The 27120-nt window shown below is 43.7% G+C and overlaps 5 protein-coding genes across 10 annotated transcripts; all 5 read right to left on the bottom strand.

The window, feature by feature from the left end:
- Window positions 1–1437: 1437 nt before the first annotated feature.
- LOC114865006 (protocadherin alpha-C2-like) lies at window positions 1438–8550 on the bottom strand. Of its 5 annotated transcripts, none has more exons than XR_008695851.1 (3): window positions 4859–8550; window positions 4190–4251; window positions 1438–3012 (listed from the first exon to the last, which is right to left on the bottom strand). XR_008695851.1 is itself a non-coding variant. In XM_055512321.1 (3 exons), the coding sequence occupies exons 1-2, from the start codon at window positions 7265–7267 to the stop codon at window positions 4240–4242; spliced, it is 2421 nt and encodes an 806-aa protein (XP_055368296.1). In that variant the 5' UTR covers window positions 7268–8550; the 3' UTR covers window positions 1438–3012; window positions 4216–4239. The 5 variants fall into 5 exon arrangements, 2 of the variants coding, with proteins under 2 accessions (XP_055368296.1, XP_055368295.1); XM_055512321.1 differs by having other exon boundaries at window positions 4216–4251; XR_008695850.1 differs by having other exon boundaries at window positions 4190–8550.
- LOC114865008 (protocadherin alpha-C2-like) lies at window positions 1438–14124 on the bottom strand. 2 transcript variants are annotated; one of them, XR_008695852.1, is made up of 3 exons: window positions 11564–14124; window positions 4190–4251; window positions 1438–3012 (listed from the first exon to the last, which is right to left on the bottom strand). XR_008695852.1 is itself a non-coding variant. In XM_055512322.1 (3 exons), the coding sequence occupies exons 1-2, from the start codon at window positions 13967–13969 to the stop codon at window positions 4240–4242; spliced, it is 2418 nt and encodes an 805-aa protein (XP_055368297.1). In that variant the 5' UTR covers window positions 13970–14124; the 3' UTR covers window positions 1438–3012; window positions 4216–4239. The 2 variants fall into 2 exon arrangements, 1 of the variants encoding a protein (XP_055368297.1); XM_055512322.1 differs by having other exon boundaries at window positions 4216–4251.
- A 992-nt stretch (window positions 14125–15116) lies between these two features.
- On the bottom strand, window positions 15117–17916 carry LOC114865007 (protocadherin alpha-C2-like). Its single transcript, XM_029166017.3, has one exon. The coding sequence runs from the start codon at window positions 17766–17768 to the stop codon at window positions 15132–15134; it is 2637 nt and encodes an 878-aa protein (XP_029021850.2). The 5' UTR covers window positions 17769–17916; the 3' UTR covers window positions 15117–15131.
- Window positions 17917–18963: 1047 nt separating this feature from the next.
- Window positions 18964–21553, bottom strand: LOC114864968 (protocadherin alpha-C2-like). Its single transcript, XM_029165978.3, has one exon. It carries the CDS (start codon window positions 21551–21553, stop codon window positions 19106–19108), a length of 2448 nt encoding a protein of 815 aa, XP_029021811.1. The 3' UTR covers window positions 18964–19105.
- A 454-nt stretch (window positions 21554–22007) lies between these two features.
- On the bottom strand, window positions 22008–24401 carry pcdhb (protocadherin b). Its single transcript, XM_055512590.1, has one exon. The coding sequence runs from the start codon at window positions 24399–24401 to the stop codon at window positions 22008–22010; it is 2394 nt and encodes a 797-aa protein (XP_055368565.1).
- Between the last annotated feature and the right edge of the window lie 2719 nt (window positions 24402–27120).

The following is a 27120-nucleotide window of genomic DNA, read 5'->3' as shown; positions in this document are numbered from 1 at the left end:
AAGGTCTTAAACATATGCTGTTCAGATATCTGCAGCGTGCGCATGCTGCACTGTGAGGTAGGGGGTGGAAGTGGGGGGTGCAGAATATTAAATTACATTCAGCACGTCACCATAGCAACGCAGCTCCATTAGGCAGTTCACTGTCCGTGGTGCTGAACGCCCGCATGCGCTCTAAAAGGAGAGATGCCGAGGAGGAGGCAGGGAGAAGCCGGTGATGCTGTAGAAATTGAAATCCGGACATCCTGACACATACATATTTAATATATGTGAGGTCTTACCGCTGCTTTTAGCCTTTTTTACAGTCATTAATTTGCAATCAATTATCAGGAGTAAACACTAGTAATATCCAGCCTATGCAATACAAATCAATGCTTTCATTATTGTACAAAACAGATATTTAATGAGATACACCGCTGATATGCTGTACTGACCCACTAGGGACAGCTGCTGGATGCACCAGTGTTTTGTGTGCACACTGGTGCATGTGTGTGTCTGCCTGGGGATCAGCAGCAGTCTTTATGCAGTGAGTGACCTCTCCGGGTGGCTAAAGTGAATTACAGGAGTGTTTTACAATACCATAACACACAAGACCTATATATATTATTTTATTCTTTTTAACAAAAACACAGACCTCCTGATTTCAACAATTCTGGGTCTAAATCAACATTGTATGCGTTTTACTCACACTCCCTGTGTGACTTAATTTCCCCAGGGAGATGAGGTCATTTTTAAGGGTGAGGTCATATGCGAGCCAGATAGAGCCAGAGTCAGAGAAAGATAGAACGAGTCAAACAAAAAAAATGTGTATTGTAGTATATTTACGTACCATATCATATATTATTATTATTAGTAGTAGTGGTATGCTGTGTCTGCTGAATCATGTTAACAGGTTGACTGTTCTATAACCCTTGTATTTTGGCAGAGTCGATGTCTAAGGAATGTCTGGGATAGACTCCAGGAAACAGAAATTTACTTTTGAGTAAACACTTATTGTTGGCCAGTGGTATCAGGCCAGACGTTAGAATGAAACCAGGTGTCTCTCTGACGTAGTTTCAGGGTCTATAAGCTGATGCCTCAGCCTTACAGGGGCAGAGCCCCACGGACTGATGGACCACTTGCTGTCTGGGACGTTGGGGTTCTCAGGCTGATGCTCCTGCAGGAGAACAGGCGACCTCTCACCGCTGCTCTGTCCTTTCTTCCTTGCTGATAATATTATGTTTATTATATATTATTATATAATATAATATTATATTATATTTTTATGTGTTGTAATAAATTTAAGATGTTTCTGTTTAAAAGTTAACGCAGTGGTGGTTTGAATTTGTTCATTTCAATCTGGCAGCTGTAAATTTACTACAGTATAAAAAGACGTCGACACAGCAACGCAACATAATACAGCTAACTAAGGATTAAATGATTGATACATTTATAAGGATGTTTGTTTTTTGCATTTAATAGATCACACAGATCAGCAGCTCACAGTACACATAACAACATATTGCACCATAAATGTATCACTGTACAAAAGCACTTGCTGTATATGCTTGCCTGTAATGGCTTAAACAACCTTTACCAGTAATGCAAAGAGACCTGTGCTTAATAGTTTGACTACATGACGGTCCGTAATTTCACCGTTCACCAATGAATGCAATGGCACAGAATCCCACAGGTTGTGTTCATAATACAAAGTTCCGCATTGGGACTGAAACAGAAAGGCATATACATATGGAACCAGACATAGTTCATACTGATGTGTCAGTCAAACCTGTATGCATTTACTGTAGGTGTTGCATATAAACATATGGTTAGTGAGACACATGTACATGTCATTTTGATATAAACACTTACTTTTCAGCTCCATCAATCTCAGCCGACATTGTTTGGATTTGGAAATAAAATAAAAGTTAAAGTACTTGATGGTGATGTTTGTGGTGTATGTACAGTAATTGAAAAAGGTGCCAATAATGAATCTACTCACTTTGTTCAGTTCAATTCTCCACACACATATTCCTCAACATTCAAGCGAACTAAAATAAGTAAATAAGTACTGTAAGTAAACTTTGTGAATGAGTAAGTATGGCACACCGCTGCTCACCTACACACACACGAGGTGAACGTTTCTGACCTCACGTGAACGTCCAGTATATTGTTGTACCTCGTACTGTACCATAAGATGAGGCTAGAAGGATATAAAGTGGATTGCTTCATAATATAAAGCTATCCAAGCACTGGTTATTCCATGCAAAGACAACTGAAAGGCAGGTACATGATGGCTGAAGGCTTCATCTTAGCTCAGTTACGTAAATGCATTAGCATTAGCACTGTTCATGTTACTCATATTTTAAAGCCAGGGCCACACATAAGCACACAATGCAAACGAGTACTAAAAGCTACCACATCTATAAAATACTGACTCCCATTCACTGCACACTTTGAAATCACACACTTTGTTGCTTTTCTGACAGTAGTTAGTTGTGCTGTTCCACATGTTTGCTACTTTGTACATAAAATAATAAAAGCACAGAGGGTAAAAATGTAATCTTCAACAGGTGTGGTTGTCGTTTTTAAACAGAGTCCAATTACAGTCTCTTGAAGGCATTTCCACATTCCTGCGTCCATTTATTGGTCCTTTTTGCAGCTTCTTCCACTGTGATTCAAATGTTCTCCTTTTTTTTCCTTTTGTACATTTTGTGAAGGAGCGTAGACGAAGCCATGCAATCATATCGTGCATACTAAATGGACATACAGGCATTGTTGATTGGCATTTTCTGTGCTTATAGAGGGGCAGGGGTCCATCTTTAGTCACTAGGTATTTCAGTGTTAGAGCATGGAAACCACACATTGTTATGAACAGGGGCCACGCTGGACAAGGTAGACATGGGGGGTCATCAGCAGGGGGTTCGCCTTTCCTCTGTGGAGCTCTCCTGTCAACGTCAGTCTTGTTTGCAGCTGGGGGGGGGGGGGGGGGGGTGTATGGAGTTACGTGGAACTGCTACTGCTGGTGGTGGACGCCTGCCAATGAGACAAGAGAATTAGACAAATCTGGAACACAAGCACCGGAGGACGAGCAGCCCTGTGGCAGTCCCATGTGACACACAGTATATCATGCAGCCAGCGTCTGCCACTCAGACAGGGGCTTCAGGCAGAAGACAAAGTGGGTGGAGGGACTGAACAGGTCCTCGAACGTGTTTTGGCGAGGCAGCAAATCTATCAATGAAAACCATGCTCCAGGAAATGTGAGGGAGGGTGGTTGCTAGGAAACTGGGTGACTGGTTTCACTTTGCGCCTCTCCTGCACAAGGAATTGGGTCACACTTCACACTGCAGCAGACAGGAATTCAGAGATGTTCCTCTGTGAAGTTGGTAACAGTAAAACACTTTTAGTCAACCCAATCATACAGTGACAGCACAAAGAAACAGCACGAGCACATCCTGCTAGTATTAATAACAGGTCAGAAGGACATGAACACAGGTTCAGCTTCACATGCAGCTACTTCAGAACATAAGGATTAAATTAAAGACATTCAATATGTTTTGTAGGAAAGCCAGATTATGAAAAGGGAAGACAGCAAAGGGAACATTGTTAGTTCAGGGCAAGGTTTGTGTAGGACCATATTGCTTTCAGGCAGAGCAGCATGTGATTGTGATTTTGTTATTTCCTGATTAAAGCTGTATGAGCCTAGAGGACCAGTGTCTGGACCAGCAACTGGCTACAGTGGGCTTTTAATCTGTTCACCAAAAAGACTAAATAGAACAGAAAAACTGTTGTATTATGGCCTGATGAGAATAACACTGTCTGTACAATTGTATGTGAAACTGATCTAGATTATCAGACTTAGTACTTTATTGGTACTAGTACTGTATATTATTAGTGCATTCCAGTGATTGAGGTCAACAAGTATGCTGTTCTATATTTAAGTTTTGACAAACTTCTGCAACACCATCAGTACTGGTGTGAGTTCATGTACACTGGTTGTTTGATTGCACAGATGAATATTAGAGGGATTTAAGGATTGGACTAATATGAACAGCAGGCATCTACAGGTAAACATAGTCGTGACTAAGCATGTGCTGTCAGATGACAATTTGTAATGAAAAAGATCCTCCTCTTAGGGAAATGATGACAAAAAACATCCACTGAAAACAAAACATACAGAAAAGTCAATTGATCATCATTCATAAAAGGGCACCTGGGGGGAGTGAAACTGCTGCATACCTCCAACTGCAGAGCGGACTTTCCTCATTTAGGGTACTTTAGAGTGGGGAGAAAAAAAAAATATTCAATGGTCAGATTATTGCAAACACAAGAATGAATATTTGAGCATGACGATAAGAGCTTGAGTTGAGTTTATCGTTGTAGCATGTACCACACAGGGTTTAAACAGTAATCCACAATCTTCTTCATTTTTCAGTATACTCACCATAATAGACAAATGATATTTAACAGTGAGATCATAATGACACTGACAAAAACTACTAATCGGAACACACTGATTAATATGTAGCTGTTGCTGAACAAACATTTATAAATTATATGTTTCAGTAAGTTGAGCACTTTAAAACAAGAAATGTTTGTTTGACATTGATTGGTAATAAAGTACATACTTAGTTTAAGTGGTGTTCACTGAATTTTAAACAGTTCTAAGAACAGTTTAGAGTATTATGATGTCTGATTCCGAAGAATTGCATTGTGAAAATATGCACCCGTTAAGTCAATATGAATATTTCAAGTTTTTAAATTATGATGCAAGAAACATATTTCAGGATTGTTTATTGTAAACGGCATTCCAACGCTGCACATGTTTTCCATTGCAAATGCATGAATGTTTGCTGGAAGTTTAGAATGCTGTTAATACTACCTGCAGGGTAGAAGCTGCTGAGTCACTAGTATCCGTCAGTCCGGTACCTCTGGGGATACTGGACACGATGTACCTGGAGCCCTTTGGCACAGGCTGTCTGACCACCAGCTTCCCCTTCCTGGTCTCTGCCAGGAACAGACTGTACCAGTAGGCATCGTTGGAGACCAGCGTGGAGTCAGCGATGGTGGAGTTCCTCTCACTGGCCACGCTGTTCCTGCAGGGAGGAGCCGCTTTGCTGGCTTTGGGTTTCTGACACTTCAGCACGATGGTGACCAGGATGGTGATGAGCAGCAGGAAGGACACGGAGCCCAGACCGATCACCAAGTACAGGTTGAGGTCTGAGAAGATGTCGTACTCCAGAGGCACCTCTGTCATGTCAGAGTAGGCCTTGACGGCGGTCTCCACGGTGGACAGCTTGATGGTGACTGTAGCGGAGAGAGCAGGCTCCCCGTTGTCCTTGGCAACAACCACCAGTCTGTGGTGGCGCTGATCCCTGTAGCTGAACATCCTCATGGTCCGGATCTCTCCGTTGTACTGGTCCAGGCTGAACAAGGTGGCGTCAGGCACCTGCAGGAACTGGTAGGTGATGCGAGAGTTGTGCACCGAGTCCGTGTCCAAGGCGATCACCTTGGCAACCAGAGAGCCTTTATCCGTGGATCTGGGGATCTTTTCCTCCACCACTGAGCCGTGCGCGCGCCACGGAGACACAATGACTGGAGCGTTGTCGTTCTGGTCCACAATGATGATGTGGACGGTCACGTTGCTGCTGAGAGGAGGAGAACCAGAGTCTCTGGCCTCGATGTGGAACAGAAAGTCCTTCTCTATCTCGTAGTCAAAGGTTTTCAGTGCGTAAAGGTTCCCGTTCTCTGGATTGATGGAGAACAGCATGGACATGGAGGTGTTGGCGATCTCCTTCTCTATGATGAAATAAACCAGATACTGGTTTTCATGGAGGTCAGGGTCAAACGCAGTGAGTGAACTGATCAGGGCTCCGGGTGCGTTGTTCTCCATCATGCGTATGGTGTAAAATGACTGGGGGAACTGCGGAACGTTGTCATTGACATCCAGCAGCTCCAGCGTCATAGTGTCATTGTCCGATAAAGGAGGAGAACCTCTGTCTGTCACAGTGAACGTGATCTCATACTCTGGAACCTTCTCGCGGTCTAACGGCTCTGACACCACTAACTCATAGTAGTTATCAGAGGACTCCCTCAGTCTGAAGGGCATGTTATGAGGAATATGAAGGTCCACCACTCCATTGTCTCCTGAGTCTTTATCACTGACACTCACTACTGCTATCACTGTGTCCACTGGCTCATTTTCTTTAATGGGACTTTGAAATGATTTGACTGATATTTCTGGGTGGTTGTCATTCATATCTGTCACCTGAACTGTGACTTTACACTGTCCTGATAAGGAGTTAGGTCCTTTATCAGCGGCAATAACTTCAATTTCATACAATTTCAAATCTTCATAATTTATCATCTCCTTCACTCTGATTTCACCGTTTTCTGGATTCAGGTTAAACATATTTTGAGTTTTCTCTGACGTGTATAAACTATAAGAATAAACAATGTCAGAATTGGATCCTTCGTCTAAATCAGTGGCGTTAAGTTTGATTACTAAACTGCCAATAGGCGAGTTTTCCATGACATCAATCACATATTTTTCTTTGTCAAATTTCGGGGCGTTGTCGTTCACATCAAGCACACGAACAATGATGCTAGCTGTACCTGTGCGCGTGGGAATCCCACCGTCCACAGCGGTCAGTATCAGATTATGAACAGCCTGCTGCTCTCTGTCTAAAGCTTTTTTCAGAATCAAATCGGCAAACTTTGTTCCATCTCGTCCGGTTTGAATTTCAATAGCGAAGTGATCGCTGGAGCTCAGGTGGTAATTTTTCACTGAGTTAACTCCGACATCTGGGTCCACAGCGTTGTTCAGTGAAAACCTTTCTCCAACAGCGGTTGATTCAGAGATGTCCAGATGCATCGTTCCTCGGCGAAAATGAGGAGCGTTGTCATTAATGTCCGTGACTTCTACCTCAATATTAAACATTCGGATCGGATTTTCAATTGTTGCATCTATTTTAAGGAAGCATGATGATGTTGTTTTCCATGGGCACAGAAACTCTCTATCGATCCTTTCCAAAATAAACAGCTCTCCAGTGTCCTTGTTGATGTCGAGGTATTTTTTATTCGCTACAACGTCTACGCGTATTTTCCTGGCATTCAGAGTCTTGACGTCTAATCCTAAATCAGTTGCTAAATTAGCAACGACAGATCCCTCCTCCATTTCTTCTGGAACTGAGTAATGGGTGACGGTGAATACTGTGTTCACGATGGCAGTGAGACACAGAAATACGCAGATGTGCGCTCTGTCGTTTGCCAGCTGGAAACGAGGGAACATGGTGAAAATTCTAATTTACAGACCTTGAGATGAGCTTTAATAATAAAAACGTCCTCTTCCTGAAGGAACAGGTGCAAATAATTCCTTAAAAGCGAGTCCTGTTCTGTGCTGAGACCAGAGATGATGCGCGTGTCCTGTCAGCACTTCTGGTCCTTCCTCCGAAGATCTTCTTCTTCCTCCCCTTTTGTCTGGCGGTTAGCAAGCATTTATTTGGTGCATTACCGCCACCTTCTAAGTTGGAGTGTGTATTGGATGGACTAGCTTATTTTTCGCTCGATTTAACCGGTGTCCGTGTTATTGAAAGGTTATTATTCGCATATGCAACTTTTTTAAAGCACAAAATAGATTATTTTAAAACCCGGTTCGTATATTAAATATCGTATGTGAACCCCACCCTTTCTTTGCAGATGTTGTTGCTCATTTTAAACAACGGTGTATTCCGTTAGTATGGGGTGTTATTTTTGTCATAGTTTTTAGTTTGTGGATAAATTGTAAGTTCATTCTGGTGAATTCGATTCCTGAAACTGCTACGTTATTTTATTCTTGATGTTATGCACGTTTTTCGCACGGATTTCTCTGCGCAATTATTGCTGGAGAAGTAATGTTTGCATGATCAACAAGTTCAACCTCGTGTGACGTCACAGTCACACATTTTACCAGGGGTAAAATAATGTCTGCAGACGAATTCAGGATGATATAAAGCAATATATTGAAGGCTTGAAATAAACAAGTGATGCATTAGAAGTTCATCACCTGCTTGTAAAGTTAAAACAACCTTACCGAGATGACAGGTCAAAGCAAGATGTCTTTAGGTAGATCTAACAATATTAATTGCAGCATTTTCCAATAAGCTTGAAATATTTTAGTTGTGACATATTTCTCGCTTCTTACTCAGTCCTGACACGAAGTCCCCTACAGTTGAGAGAAGGTTAGCAGTAAAGTTTTGGACAATACACTTTATCTAAAGACTATAAATGACATCGTCACAATCATAAGTTGAGGTGAAGCACATTTTATTCTAAAATTATGGGCAACAAAAACATTGTAAAACTTATACAGAGTTGTTTCATAGACAATGATTAAATCCCTACTTGAAAAAGTCAAGAAGGAATGATAAGTACCACTTTTAAAACGTGCAGATCAGAAAAAGGACCTAAATTAAAGTGATCATTTTTGTCTATGCTTGTTGAATCTTTTTGTAAACCACTACTTACAAATACACACTGTGTTTTTTCTTATTCCTACAAAGTTGAAACTGCTAAGTCACTGAGGCAAGAAGACAGTCCTACCTGCAGAGTGGAAGCTGCTGAGTCACTAGTATCCGTCAGTCCGGTACCTCTGGGGATACTGGACACGATGTATCTGGAGCCCTTTGGCACAGGCTGTCTCACCACCAGCTTCCCCTTCCTGGTCTCTGCCAGGAACAGACTGTACCAGTAGGCATCGTTGGAGACCAGCGTGGAGTCAGCGATGGTGGAGTTCCTCTCACTGGCCACGCTGTTCCTGCAGGGAGGAGCCGCTTTGCTGGCTTTGGGTTTCTGACACTTCAGCACGATGGTGACCAGGATGGTGATGAGCAGCAGGAAGGACACGGAGCCCAGACCGATCACCAAGTACAGGTTGAGGTCTGAGAAGATGTCGTACTCCAGAGGCACCTCTGTCATGTCAGAGTAGGCCTTGACGGCGGTCTCCACGGTGGACAGCTTGATGGTGACTGTAGCGGAGAGAGCAGGCTCCCCGTTGTCCTTGGCAACAACCACCAGTCTGTGGTGGCGCTGATCCCTGTAGCTGAACATCCTCATGGTCCGGATCTCTCCGTTGTACTGGTCCAGGCTGAACAAGGTGGCGTCAGGCACCTGCAGGAACTGGTAGGTGATGCGAGAGTTGTGCACCGAGTCCGTGTCCAAGGCGATCACCTTGGCAACCAGAGAGCCTTTATCCGTGGATCTGGGGATCTTTTCCTCCACCACTGAGCCGTGCGCGCGCCACGGAGACACAATGACTGGAGCGTTGTCGTTCTGGTCCACAATGATGATGTGGACGGTCACGTTGCTGCTGAGAGGAGGAGAACCAGAGTCTCTGGCCTCGATGTGGAACAGAAAGTCCTTCTCTATCTCGTAGTCAAAGGTTTTCAGTGCGTAAAGGTTCCCGTTCTCTGGATTGATGGAGAACAGCATGGACATGGAGGTGTTAGCGATCTCCTTCTCTATGATGAAGTAAACCAGATACTGGTTTTCATGGAGGTCAGGGTCAAACGCAGTGAGTGAACTGATCAGGGCTCCGGGTGCGTTGTTCTCCATCACACGTATGGTGTAAAATGACTGAGGGAACTGTGGAACGTTGTCATTCACATCCAGCAGCTCCAGCGTCATAGTGTCATTGTCAGATAAAGGAGGAGAACCTCTGTCTGTCACAGTGAACGTGATCTCATACTCTGGAACCTTCTCACGGTCTAACGGCTCTGACACCACTAACTCATAGTAGTTATCAGAGGACTCCCTCAGTCTGAAGGGCATGTTATGAGGAATATGAAGGTCCACCACTCCATTGTCTCCTGAGTCTTTATCACTGACACTCACTACTGCTATCACTGTGTCCACTGGCTCATTTTCTTTAATGGGACTTTGAAATGATTTGACTGATATTTCTGGGTGATTGTCATTCATATCTTCTACAGTGATTTTTACTTTGCACTGCCCGGACAAGCTTTTAACTCCATTATCTGTTGCTATAATTTCCATGTCATAGTATTTAATGTCCTCATAGTTTAACGTTCCCTTCACTGTTATTTCACCAGTAGAGGGATTTAGATAAAATGTTGATTGTGTTTTTTCTGACGTATACAAACTATATGTGTAGTCGATCTGTGCATTTGTACCTTCGTCTAAATCCGTAGCGTTTAGCTTAATAACGCGCGAACCAACTGGAGAGTTCTCCATAATAATGACGTCATAATGATCTTTGTCAAATGATGGGGCGTTGTCATTGGTATCTAATACTCGAACCATGATACTTGCGGTACCAGTGCGTGTGGGTATTCCGCCGTCCACAGCAGTAAGGATTAAGTTGTGTACCCTTTGTTTTTCTCTATCTAAACTTTTCTTTAATATTAAATCAGCAAATTTGGAGCCGTCTCTTCCCGTCTGAATGTCAATATCAAAGTATTCACTTTCGCTAAGAAGATACGCTTTAACCGAATTCGATCCGAGATCAGGATCAACCGCATTATTAACAGAGAATCTCTCACCGGCGGGGGTTGATTCCAAAATGTCCAGGTTTATCGTGTCTCGCCGAAAATGAGGCGCGTTGTCGTTTATATCCAGTATTTCAATTTCTATATAGAAAATCCGTTGAGGATTTTCCACAATAGCCTCCATTTTTAAATAGCACGTTGGTGTTTTGATCGCACAGAGATACTCTCGGTCAATCTTCTCAACGATGTAGAGCTCTCCTGTTTCTTTGTTCACGTCCAGATATCGCTTGCTGGATATCACCTCCAACCGCATCATCCGTTTACTTAAGGTTTTCACGTCCAAACCCAAATCTGAGGCTAAATTTGCGACAATAGAGCCTTCCTCCATTTCTTCGGGAACAGAATAATGAGTTACAGCAAAAGTGGTACTCACGAGCATGGCTACGCGCAAAACCACGGACACGTACCGCGTCCAAACATGTCCGGCACTCTGAATATCCATTGTTGAGAGCCAGTACCGTTTTCCTTTTGTGGTGTCTCAAGACGTGCAAAGCAAGATGAAAATTAAAGCAACATATGTAGAAAACGTGCCTCTAAAACAACGCAAGATAAATAAATATCAACGCGATATGAAAACCTTGAATTGTGTTCAGCACCAGGAGCTGTCCACACTGGGATCGCTACTGTAAGGCTGCGCCAGGACGATAAACTGTCATGGCGCTTGGACGGGAACAGTTGAGGATATTAACCGGATAACAGCGACGCTAAGATGCAAGTGGATATAAATGCACATAGAAATTGATTTTCACAACTATTCTAATTAAATTAGATGAGTTATTAAAAAATACAGTGTGAGTAGTTTGTACATTCCATTACGGACCCTTCTAAAGCTTTGCTTGGAAGGTTATTCAAGAGTAAACCTCAAGACACTGTATATGTAAATAAGAAGCGGTCACTTCTCATGTTTATGTTTAATATTTTCTATGTCGCATAAAACATGTTGTAAGGCACTATTGTCTTTAGAAAATGGGAGGTTTTTCAAAAGTCTGCCATCATACATCATTACTTTACCTGCACTAATAAAACTGCTGACATGGTCCTACCTGCAGAGTGGAAGCTGCTGAGTCACTAGTATCCGTCAGCCCGGTACCTCTGGGGATACTGGACACGATGTATCTGGAGCCCTTTGGCACAGGCTGTCTGACCACCAGCTTCCCCTTCCTGGTCTCTGCCAGGAACAGACTGTACCAGTAGGCATCGTTGGAGACCAGCGTGGAGTCAGCGATGGTGGAGTTCCTCTCACTGGCCACGCTGTTCCTGCAGGGAGGAGCCGCTTTGCTGGCTTTGGGTTTCTGACACTTCAGCACGATGGTGACCAGGATGGTGATGAGCAGCAGGAAGGACACGGAGCCCAGACCGATCACCAAGTACAGGTTGAGGTCTGAGAAGATGTCGTACTCCAGAGGCACCTCTGTCATGTCAGAGTAGGCCTTGACGGCGGTCTCCACGGTGGACAGCTTGATGGTGACTGTAGCGGAGAGAGCAGGCTCCCCGTTGTCCTTGGCAACAACCACCAGTCTGTGGTGGCGCTGATCCCTGTAGCTGAACATCCTCATGGTCCGGATCTCTCCGTTGTACTGGTCCAGGCTGAACAAGGTGGCGTCAGGCACCTGCAGGAACTGGTAGGTGATGCGAGAGTTGTGCACCGAGTCCGTGTCCAAGGCGATCACCTTGGCAACCAGAGAGCCTTTATCCGTGGATCTGGGGATCTTTTCCTCCACCACTGAGCCGTGCGCGCGCCACGGAGACACAATGACTGGAGCGTTGTCGTTCTGGTCCACAATGATGATGTGGACGGTCACGTTGCTGCTGAGAGGAGGAGAACCAGAGTCTCTGGCCTCGATGTGGAACAGAAAGTCCTTCTCTATCTCGTAGTCAAAGGTTTTCAGTGCGTAAAGGTTCCCGTTCTCTGGATTGATGGAGAACAGCATGGACATGGAGGTGTTGGCGATCTCCTTCTCTATGATGAAGTAAACCAGATACTGGTTTTCATGGAGGTCAGGGTCAAACGCAGTGAGTGAACTGATCAGGGCTCCGGGTGCGTTGTTCTCCATCACACGTATGGTGTAAAATGACTGAGGGAACTGTGGAACGTTGTCATTGACATCCAGCAGCTCCAGCGTCATAGTGTCATTGTCAGATAAAGGAGGAGAACCTCTGTCTGTCACAGTGAACGTGATCTCATACTCTGGAACCTTCTCGCGGTCTAACGGCTCTGACACCACTAACTCATAGTAGTTATCAGAGGACTCCCTCAGTCTGAAGGGCATGTTATGTGGAATATGAAGGTCCACCACTCCATTGTCTCCTGAGTCTTTATCACTGACACTCACTACTGCTATCACTGTGTCTAACTCTATGTTTTCACTCACTGGACTCTGGAAAGATTTGACTGATATTTCTGGGTGGTTGTCATTCATGTCCTCCACCAGAATCTTTATGGTGCATTGACCTGATAAACTACTGGCTCCGTGGTCTGTTGCTATAACTTCCATATCATAAATCTTAAAATCTTCATAATTTAATGTCCCTTTAACTGTAATTTCACCAGTGGAAGGATTCAGATTAAACGTTTCCTGTGTTTTCTCTGATGTGTACAAACTATAAGAGTAAGTAACGTCAGAGTTTGATCCCTCGTCTAAATCCTTTGCATTCAGGTTAATAACGAGACTTCCAATGGGAGAATTCTCCAATATTTGAATATTATAAAGCTTTTTGTCAAATACAGGAGCGTTGTCATTTGTGTCTAGAACATGGACAACTATGCTTACGGTCCCAGAACGAGCGGGTGTTCCTCCGTCTACAGCTGTGAGGATTAAATTATGAACAGCCTGCTGCTCTCGATCTAACGTTTTTTTTAATATTAACTCCGCAAATTTCGACCCATCTCTCCCAGTTTGTATTTCAATATTAAAATGCTCACTTTCACTCAGATGATACGTTTTCACCGAGTTGCTTCCAACATCCGGATCGACTGCGTTGCTCAGAGAGAATCTCTCCCCCTTTGGAGTCGCCTCAGATATGTCCAAATGAATGGCGTCTCTGCGAAACTGCGGGGCGTTGTCGTTCATGTCCAAAATCTCTACTTCGATATTAAAAATTCGTAGTGGGTTTTCTAACGTTATCTCCAGTTTAAGGTAGCAAGATGCCGACGACTTTGAAGTGCAAAGATATTCCCTGTCTATCTTTTCAATAATATACAGCTCACCAGTCTCTTTGTTCACGTCCAGATATTTTTTATTTGCAATTATGTCCAGTCGCATTTTCCTTTGGTTCAGTGTATTAACGTCCAAACTGAGATCAGCAGCAAGATTCGCCACAACTGATCCTTCCTTCATTTCTTCGGGTATCGAATAATGAGTGACCGAGGTTGAAATGTTACGGATCAAAGACAATAAAATACCGAGCAGCACATACCTCTTGATAGGATCCATTGTTACGGTCTGCATTTTGGCGCTTACAGCAGTTTTACTGATATATTGTACGTTTCCAGTGACACCGAGCTTCCCGTGACGTCTCTGATCAGAAATCTGTCCAAACTCCTTAAACGCCCGGTGAATTTCAACGCTATATTGCACAACCGCGTGTTCGTTTTATATTCCAGCACCACGGAGCTGTTCACTGGTTTTACAACGTGCCGTGGCTCCAGCTGTTACTGGACTAACGAAACAGCGCCACCTTTTAGATTCACGACACACGCAAACACGGTGAAACAACGTGGAATTTGTGTAATTAACAACAATGTGAACGCACCTTCAGTTCCGTGAGCATTAAGGTCTCATACTGAGTAACTCTAAATAACAGGAGTATTAATACTTTGCCTGCAAACTACAGACACTTTTACCTTCGACACGTTTGGCTGTGTCCTCAATTTTAATGTCAAAGCTACTCAGGTTGTGTACCTTACTGTTCTTAAAACACAGCAAAAGGACTGAAGTACACATGGCCTATAAAAAAAATCATACTTATCACATTTAAAATTTTGTACTGCATATAAGATCATATTAGGCCCCAATTTAATTGTTTTGTGTTATAAAATAGTCTTAATGCAGGATTCAGTTCTTAACCCCAAAGAGACTAATTTCATTTATGAGTCAGGGGAAAATGTTCAGAAATATGACAATTAGAATAAGGGTTCTTTAGTAATGCCTTAAAAAATGATGAAATGAAATCTACAACTAGCTTGACGAACAGGATCTCAAATGCACAAAGTCAATGATAAAGAATTACACTTTGGTCTGGTCAAAAAATTTTAACTTTTTTGACAGAATTTTTTTTGATCTGTTGACAATTACTGCATCACTGCTCATTGCCTGTTACTACCACCTCTACAAGGACGCGCGATGGGATTAGCATTGAGGTATCTAAAGGGGCTGCCCAGCAGCACAAACAGAGAGGGTAGAATTCTTGTACAAATTAAGAAATGGAGCCAGGTGCAAAACCGCCTGAAGTGCAACGCTGACCCCAGGAACCACGAAACCTGAGACTGAGACAAGGGCTAAGCTCTCACAACATCAGGTCTACAAACCATGAATAAAAATGCTTGTTGTAGGTTTTTTAGGTGTCCGATTGGCTAAGAGAATTCCAATCAAAAGTCAAATTTGTTTCACATTACCAGAAAAAGTATGTTAAGAGGTGCACAACGTTCATTACAATTGAGCGTGAAAGAACAATTATTGTGATAAAATACTCAAATCCAAGTGTGAAATGTTCAAAGTTAGGTAACACATGAAGACAATCCTCTGAAAAGCCATAACTCAATTTTATAAACCTAACTTCCATAATACCAATTTGTGATGTAAGGTGAAGACTACTTGAAGCAACAATGCTTTGGGTTTTTACCTGCAGAGTGGAAGCTGCTGAGTCACTAGTATCCGTCAGTCCGGTACCTCTGGGGATACTGGACACGATGTATCTGGAGCCCTTTGGCACAGGCTGTCTCACCACCAGCTTCCCCTTCCTGGTCTCTGCCAGGAACAGACTGTACCAGTAGGCATCGTTGGAGACCAGCGTGGAGTCAGCGATGGTGGAGTTCCTCTCACTGGCCACGCTGTTCCTGCAGGGAGGAGCCGCTTTGCTGGCTTTGGGTTTCTGACACTTCAGCACGATGGTGACCAGGATGGTGATGAGCAGCAGGAAGGACACGGAGCCCAGACCGATCACCAAGTACAGGTTGAGGTCTGAGAAGATGTCGTACTCCAGAGGCACCTCTGTCATGTCAGAGTAGGCCTTGACGGCGGTCTCCACGGTGGACAGCTTGATGGTGACTGTAGCGGAGAGAGCAGGCTCCCCGTTGTCCTTGGCAACAACCACCAGTCTGTGGTGGCGCTGATCCCTGTAGCTGAACATCCTCATGGTCCGGATCTCTCCGTTGTACTGGTCCAGGCTGAACAAGGTGGCGTCAGGCACCTGCAGGAACTGGTAGGTGATGCGAGAGTTGTGCACCGAGTCCGTGTCCAAGGCGATCACCTTGGCAACCAGAGAGCCTTTATCCGTGGATCTGGGGATCTTTTCCTCCACCACTGAGCCGTGCGCGCGCCACGGAGACACAATGACTGGAGCGTTGTCGTTCTGGTCCACAATGATGATGTGGACGGTCACGTTGCTGCTGAGAGGAGGAGAACCAGAGTCTCTGGCCTCGATGTGGAACAGAAAGTCCTTCTCTATCTCGTAGTCAAAGGTTTTCAGTGCGTAAAGGTTCCCGTTCTCTGGATTGATGGAGAACAGCATGGACATGGAGGTGTTGGCGATCTCCTTCTCTATGATGAAGTAAACCAGATACTGGTTTTCATGGAGGTCAGGGTCAAAGGCAGTGAGTGAACTGATCAGGGCTCCGGGTGCGTTGTTCTCCATCACACGTATGGCGTAAAATGACTGAGGGAACTGCGGAACGTTGTCATTCACATCCAGCAGCTCCAGCGTCATAGTGTCATTGTCAGATAAAGGAGGAGAACCTCTGTCTGTCACAGTGAACGTGATCTCATACTCTGGAACCTTCTCACGGTCTAACGGCTCTGACACCACTAACTCATAGTAGTTATCAGAGGACTCCCTCAGTCTGAAGGGCATGTTATGTGGAATATGAAGGTCCACCACTCCATTGTCTCCTGAGTCTTTATCACTGACACTCACTACTGCTATCACTGTGTCTAACTCTATGTTTTCACTCACTGGACTCTGGAAAGATTTGACTGATATTTCTGGGTGGTTGTCATTCATGTCCTCCACCAGAATCTTTATGGTGCATTGACCTGATAAACTACTGGCTCCGTGGTCTGTTGCTATAACTTCCATATCATAAATCTTAAAATCCTCATAATTTAATGTTCCTTTAACTGTAATTTCACCAGTGGAAGGATTCAGATTAAACGTTTCCTGTGTTTTCTCTGATGTGTACAAACTATAAGAGTAAGTAACGTCAGAGTTTGATCCCTCGTCTAAATCCGTTGCATTCAGGTTAATAACGAGACTTCCAATGGGAGAATTCTCGAATATTCGAATATTATAAAGCTTTTTGTCAAATAAAGGAGCGTTGTCATTTGTGTCCAAAACCTGAACAATCACGCTGGCAGTACCGGAACGAGCGGGTGTTCCTCCGTCTACAGCTGTGAGGATTAAATTATGAACAGCCTGCTGCTCTCGATCTAACGTTTTTTTTAATATTAATTCCGCAAATTTCGACCCATCTCTCCCAGTTTGTATTTCAATATTAAAATGCTCACTTTCACTCAGATGATACGTTTTCACCGAGTTGCTTCCAACATCCGGATCGACTGCGTTGCTCAGAGAGAATCTCTCCCCCTTTGGAGTCGCCTCAGATATGTCCAAATGAATGGCGTCTCTGCGAAACTGCGGGGCGTTGTCGTTCATGTCCAAAATCTCTACTTCGATATTAAAAATTCGTATTGGGTTTTCTAACGTTACCTCCAGTTTAATATAGCAAGATGCCGACGACTTTGAAGGGCAAAGATATTCCCTGTCTATCTTTTCAATAATATACAGCTCACCAGTCTCTTTGTTCACGTCCAGATATTTTTTATTTGCAATTATGTCCAGTCGCATTTTCCTTTGGTTCAATGTATTAACGTCCAAACTGAGATCAGCAGCAAGATTCGCCACAACTGATCCTTCCTTCATTTCTTCGGGTATCGAATAATGAGTGACCGAGGTTGAAATGTTACGGATCAAAGACAATAAAATACCGAGCAGCACATACCTCTTGATAGGATCCATTGTTACGGTCTGCATTTTGGCGCTTACAGCAGTTTTACTGATATATTGTACGTTTCCAGTGACACCGAGCTTCCCGTGACGTCTCTGATCAGAAATCTGTCCAAACTCCTTAAACGCCCGGTGAATTTCAACGCTATATTGCACAACCGCGTTTTCGTTTTATATTCCAGCACCACGGAGCTGTTCACTGGTTTTACAACGTGCCGTGGCTCCAGCTGTTACTGGACTAACGAAACAGCGCCACCTTTTAGATTCACGACACACGCAAACACGGTGAAACAACGTGGAATTTGTGTAATTAACAACAATGTGAACGCACGTTCAGTGCTATGAGCATTTTTTCTCCTGCTGATTTACCCTAAATAACGTTATAATACACATACACTTTACATTTAGCACGTTTACTGTGCTCTACGTTTAATGTCAATGATTTTAGGTTGTTTACTATGTAATACCTTTTCCTCACTTTTATTAAAATAAATTTGAAACACAACTGAACTTCACATGGCCTGTAAAAGGCTCATACTTACATATTTTATACTGCATATGAGATGTAATAGGCCACAATATTGAAGTAATACTTTTGTCTCATGAAATTGTCTTGGGTGTTAAATGAAGGATTCAGTTTTCAACCCAATATGTCATATATGCGTTGGGGGAAAACGTTTAAAACATTGAATTATAATAAACGTCTTTTAGTAGGGCTTCATATTACAGTGATGAAACGAAAGCTACAACCAGCCTAAAAACCAAACTTCAAATGCTCAAAGACGATGATCAAGAAATATACTTTGGTCTGGTCAGAAAATTAGATCATTTTTGTCAGAAGACACTTTGTCTACAATTACCAGATCACCAATCATCTCCTGCTTACTACCACCTCTACTACAACCACGATAGGACTAGCATTTACAAATGGGAGGAGCCTTGCAAGCTGCACAAACAGAGAGACTGGAATTATGTAACAGATGGAAAAATAGAGCCAAGTACAAAAATGTCTGAAGAGGAATCCATAAACCACGAAAACTGAGACTGAAACAATGACTAAGCTCTCATAACAACAGGTCTACAAAGCATGAACACAAATGCTTCTTGTAGGTTTTTAAGGTGTCTTACGGTCAAAGACAATTCCAACTAAATACCAAATTTATGTCACATTACCAAAAAATTATGAACTTTCAGAGGTCCACAACACTGAATATAATAGAGACTGAAAGGACGAAGAATATGATAAAATAATCAACTCCGGGTGTGAAACGTTAGAACTTAACACATGAAAACAATCCTCTGAGAAGTCATAACTTAAAATTGAAATTCTGATTTCCATAAAAATAAATGTTAAAGTAAACTACCTAAATCTTTAGATTTAGATTTAGATCTCTGTAGATTTTTACCTGCAGAGTGGAAGCTGCTGAGTCACTAGTATCCGTCAGTCCGGTACCTCTGGGGATACTGGACACGATGTATCTGGAGCCCTTTGGCACAGGCTGTCTGACCACCAGCTTCCCCTTCCTGGTCTCTGCCAGGAACAGACTGTACCAGTAGGCATCGTTGGAGACCAGCGTGGAGTCAGCGATGGTGGAGTTCCTCTCACTGGCCACGCTGTTCCTGCAGGGAGGAGCCGCTTTGCTGGCTTTGGGTTTCTGACACTTCAGCACGATGGTGACCAGGATGGTGATGAGCAGCAGGAAGGACACGGAGCCCAGACCGATCACCAAGTACAGGTTGAGGTCTGAGAAGATGTCGTACTCCAGAGGCACCTCTGTCATGTCAGAGTAGGCCTTGACGGCGGTCTCCACGGTGGACAGCTTGATGGTGACTGTAGCGGAGAGAGCAGGCTCCCCGTTGTCCTTGGCAACAACCACCAGTCTGTGGTGGCGCTGATCCCTGTAGCTGAACATCCTCATGGTCCGGATCTCTCCGTTGTACTGGTCCAGGCTGAACAAGGTGGCGTCAGGCACCTGCAGGAACTGGTAGGTGATGCGAGAGTTGTGCACCGAGTCCGTGTCCAAGGCGATCACCTTGGCAACCAGAGAGCCTTTATCCGTGGATCTGGGGATCTTTTCCTCCACCACTGAGCCGTGCGCGCGCCACGGAGACACAATGACTGGAGCGTTGTCGTTCTGGTCCACAATGATGATGTGGACGGTCACGTTGCTGCTGAGAGGAGGAGAACCAGAGTCTCTGGCCTCGATGTGGAACAGAAAGTCCTTCTCTATCTCGTAGTCAAAGGTTTTCAGTGCGTAAAGGTTCCCGTTCTCTGGATTGATGGAGAACAGCATGGACATGGAGGTGTTGGCGATCTCCTTCTCTATGATGAAGTAAACCAGATACTGGTTTTCATGGAGGTCAGGGTCAAACGCCGTGAGTGAACTGATCAGGGCTCCGGGTGTGTTGTTCTCCATCACACGTATGGTGTAAAATGACTGAGGGAACTGTGGAACGTTGTCATTCACATCCAGCAGCTCCAGCGTCATAGTGTCATTGTCAGATAAAGGAGGAGAACCTCTGTCTGTCACAGTGAACGTGATCTCATACTCTGGAACCTTCTCACGGTCTAGCGGCTCTGACACCACTAACTCATAGTAGTTATCAGAGGACTCCCTCAGTCTGAAGGGCATGTTATGTGGAATATGAAGGTCCACCACTCCATTGTCTCCTGAGTCTTTATCACTGACACTCACTACTGCTATCACTGTGTCTAACTCTATGTTTTCACTCACTGGACTCTGGAAAGATTTGACTGATATTTCTGGGTGGTTGTCATTCATGTCCTCCACCAGAATCTTTATGGTGCATTGACCTGATAAACTACTGGCTCCGTGGTCTGTTGCTATAACTTCCATATCATAAATCTTAAAATCCTCATAATTTAATGTCCCTTTAACTGTAATTTCACCAGTGGAAGGATTCAGATTAAACGTTTCCTGTGTTTTCTCTGATGTGTACAAACTATAAGAGTAAGTAACGTCAGAGTTTGATCCTTCATCTAAATCCGTCGCATTCAGGTTAATAACGAGACTTCCTATTGGAATGTTTTCCATTGTTTTAATGTTGTAGCTCTGTTTGTCAAATTTAGGGGCGTTATCGTTTGTGTCTAATACGTGAACAACAACACTGGCTGTGCCTGATCTAGCTGGTCGCCCTCCGTCCACAGCTGTGAGGATTAAATTATGCACTGCTTGTTGTTCTCTGTCTAAATTTTTGGCCAAAATCAAATCGGCAAACGTAGACCCATCTCGTCCAGTTTGAACCTCAATAGTAAAAAATTCGTTTTTACTTAAATTGTATGTTTTGACAGAATTAATTCCGATATCAGGATCAACTGCATTGCTGAGAGAGAACCTTTCTCCAGCGGGTGTTGCTTCGGAAATGTCCAAATATATTGTGTCTCGCCGAAATTGTGGGGCGTTGTCGTTAATATCCAAAATCTCCAGTTCTATATTAAAAATTCTTAACGGGTTCTCAAGTATTACTTCCAACTTGAGGTAGCATGACGCTGACAGCTTGGTTGGACAATGTTCCCTGTCGATTTTTTCAACAATGTACAGTTCACCAGTGTCTTTGTTCACGTCCACGTATTTTTTGTTTGCGATGTTGTCGAGGCGCATTCTCCGTTGGTTTAGCGTTTTGACGTCCAAGCTGAGATCAGTAGCAAGGTTGGCTACGACCGATCCCTCTTTCATCTCCTCTGATATAGAATAATGAGTCACCGAGGCAAATGCATGATAAATGATGCATAAGAAAACAATCGACGCCACGTACCTTGTGTTGAACTGCACGGTTACCCGGTATTCCATTGTTTGTTGCATCATTACCGTTCGAAACGCTTAGATTAATTATATGTCTCCGCGTTGACGTGTAACCCGACTGTTCAGACCACGGTGCAAATATATGGTTGAAATCTCGAATAGATTGTATCCGGAGCAATTAAATAGAGGCGTTTTTCATTCTTGCCTCTCAGCACCGCGGAGCTGTCACTGTTCCCAGTCTCAGCCGACAACCTGCACTGTTGATGGGTACATTATAATGTAGCTGGTATTTTTTCAAGTGAACAGCGCCACTCGTTTCATTTTACAAGACCTTGCAGTTTCCGCTATTGGAATCCATTCAATGTTTTTTTTAGTTGTTTAAACTGTCAAAGTTGTTTTTTTTTAATTACGATGTTCATTTAATTTAATTAATTATTTAAAATGACACACGTAGTTATATTAAACAGAGCACCGTTTTATATATAGTAATGATAACTGTGGACTAAACTCTTACCTGCAGAGTGGAAGCTGCTGAGTCACTAGTATCCGTCAGTCCGGTACCTCTGGGGATACTGGACACGATGTATCTGGAGCCCTTTGGCACAGGCTGTCTGACCACCAGCTTCCCCTTCCTGGTCTCTGCCAGGAACAGACTGTACCAGTAGGCATCGTTGGAGACCAGCGTGGAGTCAGCGATGGTGGAGTTCCTCTCACTGGCCACGCTGTTCCTGCAGGGAGGAGCCGCTTTGCTGGCTTTGGGTTTCTGACACTTCAGCACGATGGTGACCAGGATGGTGATGAGCAGCAGGAAGGACACGGAGCCCAGACCGATCACCAAGTACAGGTTGAGGTCTGAGAAGATGTCGTACTCCAGAGGCACCTCTGTCATGTCAGAGTAGGCCTTGACGGCGGTCTCCACGGTGGACAGCTTGATGGTGACTGTAGCGGAGAGAGCAGGCTCCCCGTTGTCCTTGGCAACAACCACCAGTCTGTGGTGGCGCTGATCCCTGTAGCTGAACATCCTCATGGTCCGGATCTCTCCGTTGTACTGGTCCAGGCTGAACAAGGTGGCGTCAGGCACCTGCAGGAACTGGTAGGTGATGCGAGAGTTGTGCACCGAGTCCGTGTCCAAGGCGATCACCTTGGCAACCAGAGAGCCTTTATCCGTGGATCTGGGGATCTTTTCCTCCACCACTGAGCCGTGCGCGCGCCACGGAGACACAATGACTGGAGCGTTGTCGTTCTGGTCCACAATGATGATGTGGACGGTCACGTTGCTGCTGAGAGGAGGAGAACCAGAGTCTCTGGCCTCGATGTGGAACAGAAAGTCCTTCTCTATCTCGTAGTCAAAGGTTTTCAGTGCGTAAAGGTTCCCGTTCTCTGGATTGATGGAGAACAGCATGGACATGGAGGTGTTGGCGATCTCCTTCTCTATGATGAAGTAAACCAGATACTGGTTTTCATGGAGGTCAGGGTCAAAGGCAGTGAGTGAACTGATCAGGGCTCCGGGTGCGTTGTTCTCCATCACACGTATGGTGTAAAATGACTGAGGGAACTGTGGCGCATTGTCATTGACATCCAGCACATGCACAGTGATAGTTTCGTTGTCAAATAACGGTGGGTTTCCTGCGTCTTTTACAATCAGCGTGATCTCATATTCAGGTGCAGATTCACGGTCCAAGGGCTCGGCTACGATGAGCTTGTAATGCAGGGGTCTGTCTAATGATGCATTGAGAATAAATGGCATATGCTGAGAAATGGATAAGCTCACGTTCCCATTTGCACCAGCGTCTCTGTCGCTTACGCTGACCAGAGCTATCACGCTCCCCACTGGGATGTTTTCATGCACAGTGTTTTTAACAGACTGAATAGTGATTTCTGGATAATTGTCATTCATGTCATTAACGTGAACGACTACTCTACATTGCCCCAGTAAAGGCTGTGTCCCTTTGTCTCTGGCTTCGATGTGCATCTCATATAACTTCATATCTTCATAGTCGATCGTACCTTTCACTGTGATCTCCCCTGTGTTTGGGTTCAGATCAAAAACGTCTTGCGTTTTTTCTGACGTATAAAGAGTGAACGAGTACACTAGATCCGAATTCGGCCCCTCGTCTCCATCTGTGGCGTTCAGTTTCATCACCAACGTGCCGATCGCAGAGTTCTCGGTCATGTTAATTGTGTAGGTCTGCTTGTCAAAGCGCGGAGGGTTGTCGTTTGTGTCCTGCACCCTGACGATGATACTGGCTGTGCCGGAGCGCACGGGGACCCCGCCGTCCACGGCAGTCAGTATCAGACTGTGCGCTGCATTCTCCTCCCTGTCTAAAGACTTGGTCAGGACCAAATCAACATACTGCGTGCCGTCGCTGCCCGTCTGAGTTTCAATGGTGAAATGTTCGCTCTGACTGAGTTTGTACGTCTTAATTGTGTTTATTCCAACATCCGGATCCACGGCGTTGGGCAGCGAGAATCTCTCTCCTGGCGTTGCTGATTCGGAAACGTCGAGCTCTACTCTGTCACGTCGAAAATACGGAGCATTGTCATTAATGTCTGTTATTTGGAGTTCAATGTTGAATATGCGTAAAGGACTTTCTATGATGACGTCGAGCTTTAGAAAACAGGACGCAGGCTTGGCTGGGCAAAGATACTCCCTGTCCATCTTTTCCACGATATAAAGCTCCCCTGTCTTTTTGTTGAAATCTAAATATTTTTTGTTGGGGAAAATATCAAGTTTTACCTCTCGTTGTGCCAGACCTCCAAGATCAAGTCCCAAATCCGCAGCAAGATTAGCCACCACTGAGCCCGGCTCCATCTCCTCGGCTATGGAATAGCGTGTCACAGACAAAGCACTGGGCCACAGTGTGCACCAGACAAAGACACCTGGCCAAAAACGCATCTTTGCACGAGCAGAAAATGTAATCCGCCTTAAAAACGTCTCCATGTCATTAAAACGTACTGTATATCTACGGGTCGTATTGTTTACGCAGCAATAAAAGGCATGAATTGAAAGCTAGTGTCTCCTACACGCAATACTAATGGGTGTGTCATGGCTTGAGGGAGAGACGTGCACCATGCTGATGTGGCCAACAGTGACACCCTGTGACTAGATTACACACACTGTACATCAGAGGCTTTGTTGCTTTATTTTCAGAAAAGGGGGAGGAATCCACTCAGTCTAACATTTTATTCTTCAGTCCTGTCTGTGTTCTGTCAAATTTAAAGACTAACTGTGCTATTACTCTCCAATATTGGGTGATGTGTTATATAACGGTTAAGGACACATCACTAAGAAGAGTCTAGTTCCCTAAATAAGTAAGCGCTTGGTTTCCGTGATTCCTTAACCCTTAAAACCTCCCCGTTTTCTGGAAAAACAAGTTGAGCACAAAAGTGATTTGATGAACATTTATGTGCAATACCACCACAAATTAGTGCTTTGAAAACTACTAGAGAATCCCTTTAATCTACTTGACCTAATGCTTAAAAATGTCTGTGGCCCATACAGTACAAAATGACAACACACTGCAAGGTCAGAGACTTTGCATGGAAACACATTAAATACCTCAGTGGGATTCATCTCAGGTGAACTGGTCACTGTGAAATAAGAAAATTAGAAGACAGCAAACTGTTCACTCTAAACCAGCTGATGCAAACACAGCAGAAAGTCATGAAGCCAAGGAAAAAAGGTGAATTGAAATCAGGGTCATTCAATACACAGAAAATGTGGAGGTTTCGAATTGACAAACAGGGTTTGCAACTGTATATGTATGGAATTGATATGCTGTCACAAAACTAAGAAATGACATAAACATGCACACACTTTTCCAGATTTATGCTGATAATACAGAGTAGCATTGGGGTTCCTTTATGCTCGTTAGATCAGGCATAATAGAAGATTCTGCAGATGAAAGTGTGTGGCAGCAGAGCTGGAGGCGAGTCAGCCGGTGGTTGTCTGCAGTGGTCCCCTTCTTCTGGAAGCTGGAGCTCCTCCAATGGTTGGAGTCTCCTCTGGCATCGCTGCTGCTCTCACTGAGGATCCTGCAACAGCAGGATAATATACAGTAACAGCTGCAAGTCATTAACCCCTAATCACACAACAGTAAATATGTAACATATCCAAAGTGACTTGCAAGTGAATTACAAAGCAAGTAAAACTATATAAAAGTAAAGAGTAAGAGGTTACGGTGTTTGTTTTGCTCGTTCAAACACTTGAAATGTCTGTTTACAAACTATTCACAGTGGTAAAACAGTAAGTTGGAGCCTGAGTGAGACACAAATGACACAGTTTTGTGACCAGTGACGTGTTGGTGCAGAACTGCATTTCGACAAACTGCATCTCCAGCGTCGCTGTGTAATTGTCTGCATCAGATCACCGTCATCCTCAGTTCATTGCTTCCCTCCGTCGGTCCCTGAACTTGCAGCTCATGTCCTGAATACTGTTCGCTAGTATTAGCTTGATGGTGACGGTGCTACAGTACTTGTTTCACATCTTGACCCGTTGAATTAAATCTCACTCTTAATTACCAACACGCAACAGACAAACTTTACGTACCTGAGACGCCATGAGCCACCTTTTAAAACCTTCTTGACGTCTCTTCACTTCTCGTTTCTGTCTTTAACTTTACCGGTGGACACTTCCGGAAAAGCCACAGTGAAAAGTTAACGCCTTTACGTTAAACCATTGACTGACACCTGTTTTGACCAATGGAAAAGCAGCTCGATTCGCCTTGTTGGCTGATTGGCTTGTTGTGTTAGTGAGATCCCGCCCTGGCCTGAAAGTCAAACATGCAAAGTATGAAAACAGGATCAAACTGAAACACTGCAAGATATATAGAAATAATTAACAACATACAATGTCAGATAAAGAACACAACACTGGCTCTCCTGCCTGTTCTTTCATTCATTTCTGTTTTTTATATTTGCATTTACCACTTTTATATTTAGTCAAGCTTGCATTTATGGCGAGACAGTGAAACAGAATGCTACTCTCTAACTCACCATCTGAGTATAAATGATTGTTTCTCATTGACGCCATCTGCTGGTTGCATCTGGTGCTAGTTCAGCAGAGAGCAAATGCTTATCATAAGTATTTATTATGTTGAACTAGGAAATAAAGACAAAAACATTCGCAGTGACTGGTATTAAATTGCTTAGCATACAAGTATTTATAGTCTCTATATATTTAAACATATTTATTTAATTTATTTTTTATATTTTTAGGTAATTCCCTAGGTTGTCACAAGCAAACTATAATTTTAAAATACAAGTGAGAGATAAGCAACACCTCAGTGTGTCATTAAACCCAGTCATATATTAAAGATACTATTTTAAAAAGATATTTTGCTAAATATTGACTTGTCTTAAATTTTTGTTTTTTTTTTGTTTGTAACACTAATTGTTTTTGTTACATTACAATACATACAGTACAGTGATGATAATCTCTTAAGTACTTATGTACTGAACATCTTCACATTGAGTCATTAATTTGCTTACCTGAAGGACATCTGTATTTGAATTAAAGATGACTGATCTGTGCAGGCAGGTTATAAAGGTGTCAACAGTGACCTGGTGTTCCTTGAATCTGTGTAGAAAAGGTGCCAGCACAACATTGCATCTCT

Source organism: Betta splendens, chromosome 10 (genome assembly GCF_900634795.4).
Source record: "Betta splendens chromosome 10, fBetSpl5.4, whole genome shotgun sequence".
Lineage (NCBI taxonomy): Eukaryota > Metazoa > Chordata > Actinopteri > Anabantiformes > Osphronemidae > Betta > Betta splendens.
The sequence above is the reverse complement of the archived record's forward strand: the minus strand, read 5'-3'. Positions and strand labels throughout refer to the sequence as shown.

Coding starts and splice junctions, on each gene's coding strand:
- LOC114865006 (XM_055512320.1), bottom strand. CDS start 7,267: ATGTTCCCTCGTTTCCAGCTGGCAAACGACAGAGCGCACATCTGCGTA. Junction 3,013..4,858: donor CAGCAGCTTCTACCCTGCAG/GTAGTATTAACA, acceptor TCTCATTGGCAG/GCGTCCACCACCAGCAGTAG.
- LOC114865008 (XM_055512322.1), bottom strand. CDS start 13,969: ATGCAGACCGTAACAATGGATCCTATCAAGAGGTATGTGCTGCTCGGT.
- LOC114865007 (XM_029166017.3), bottom strand. CDS start 17,768: ATGCAGACCGTAACAATGGATCCTATCAAGAGGTATGTGCTGCTCGGT.
- LOC114864968 (XM_029165978.3), bottom strand. CDS start 21,553: ATGGAATACCGGGTAACCGTGCAGTTCAACACAAGGTACGTGGCGTCG.
- pcdhb (XM_055512590.1), bottom strand. CDS start 24,401: ATGCGTTTTTGGCCAGGTGTCTTTGTCTGGTGCACACTGTGGCCCAGT.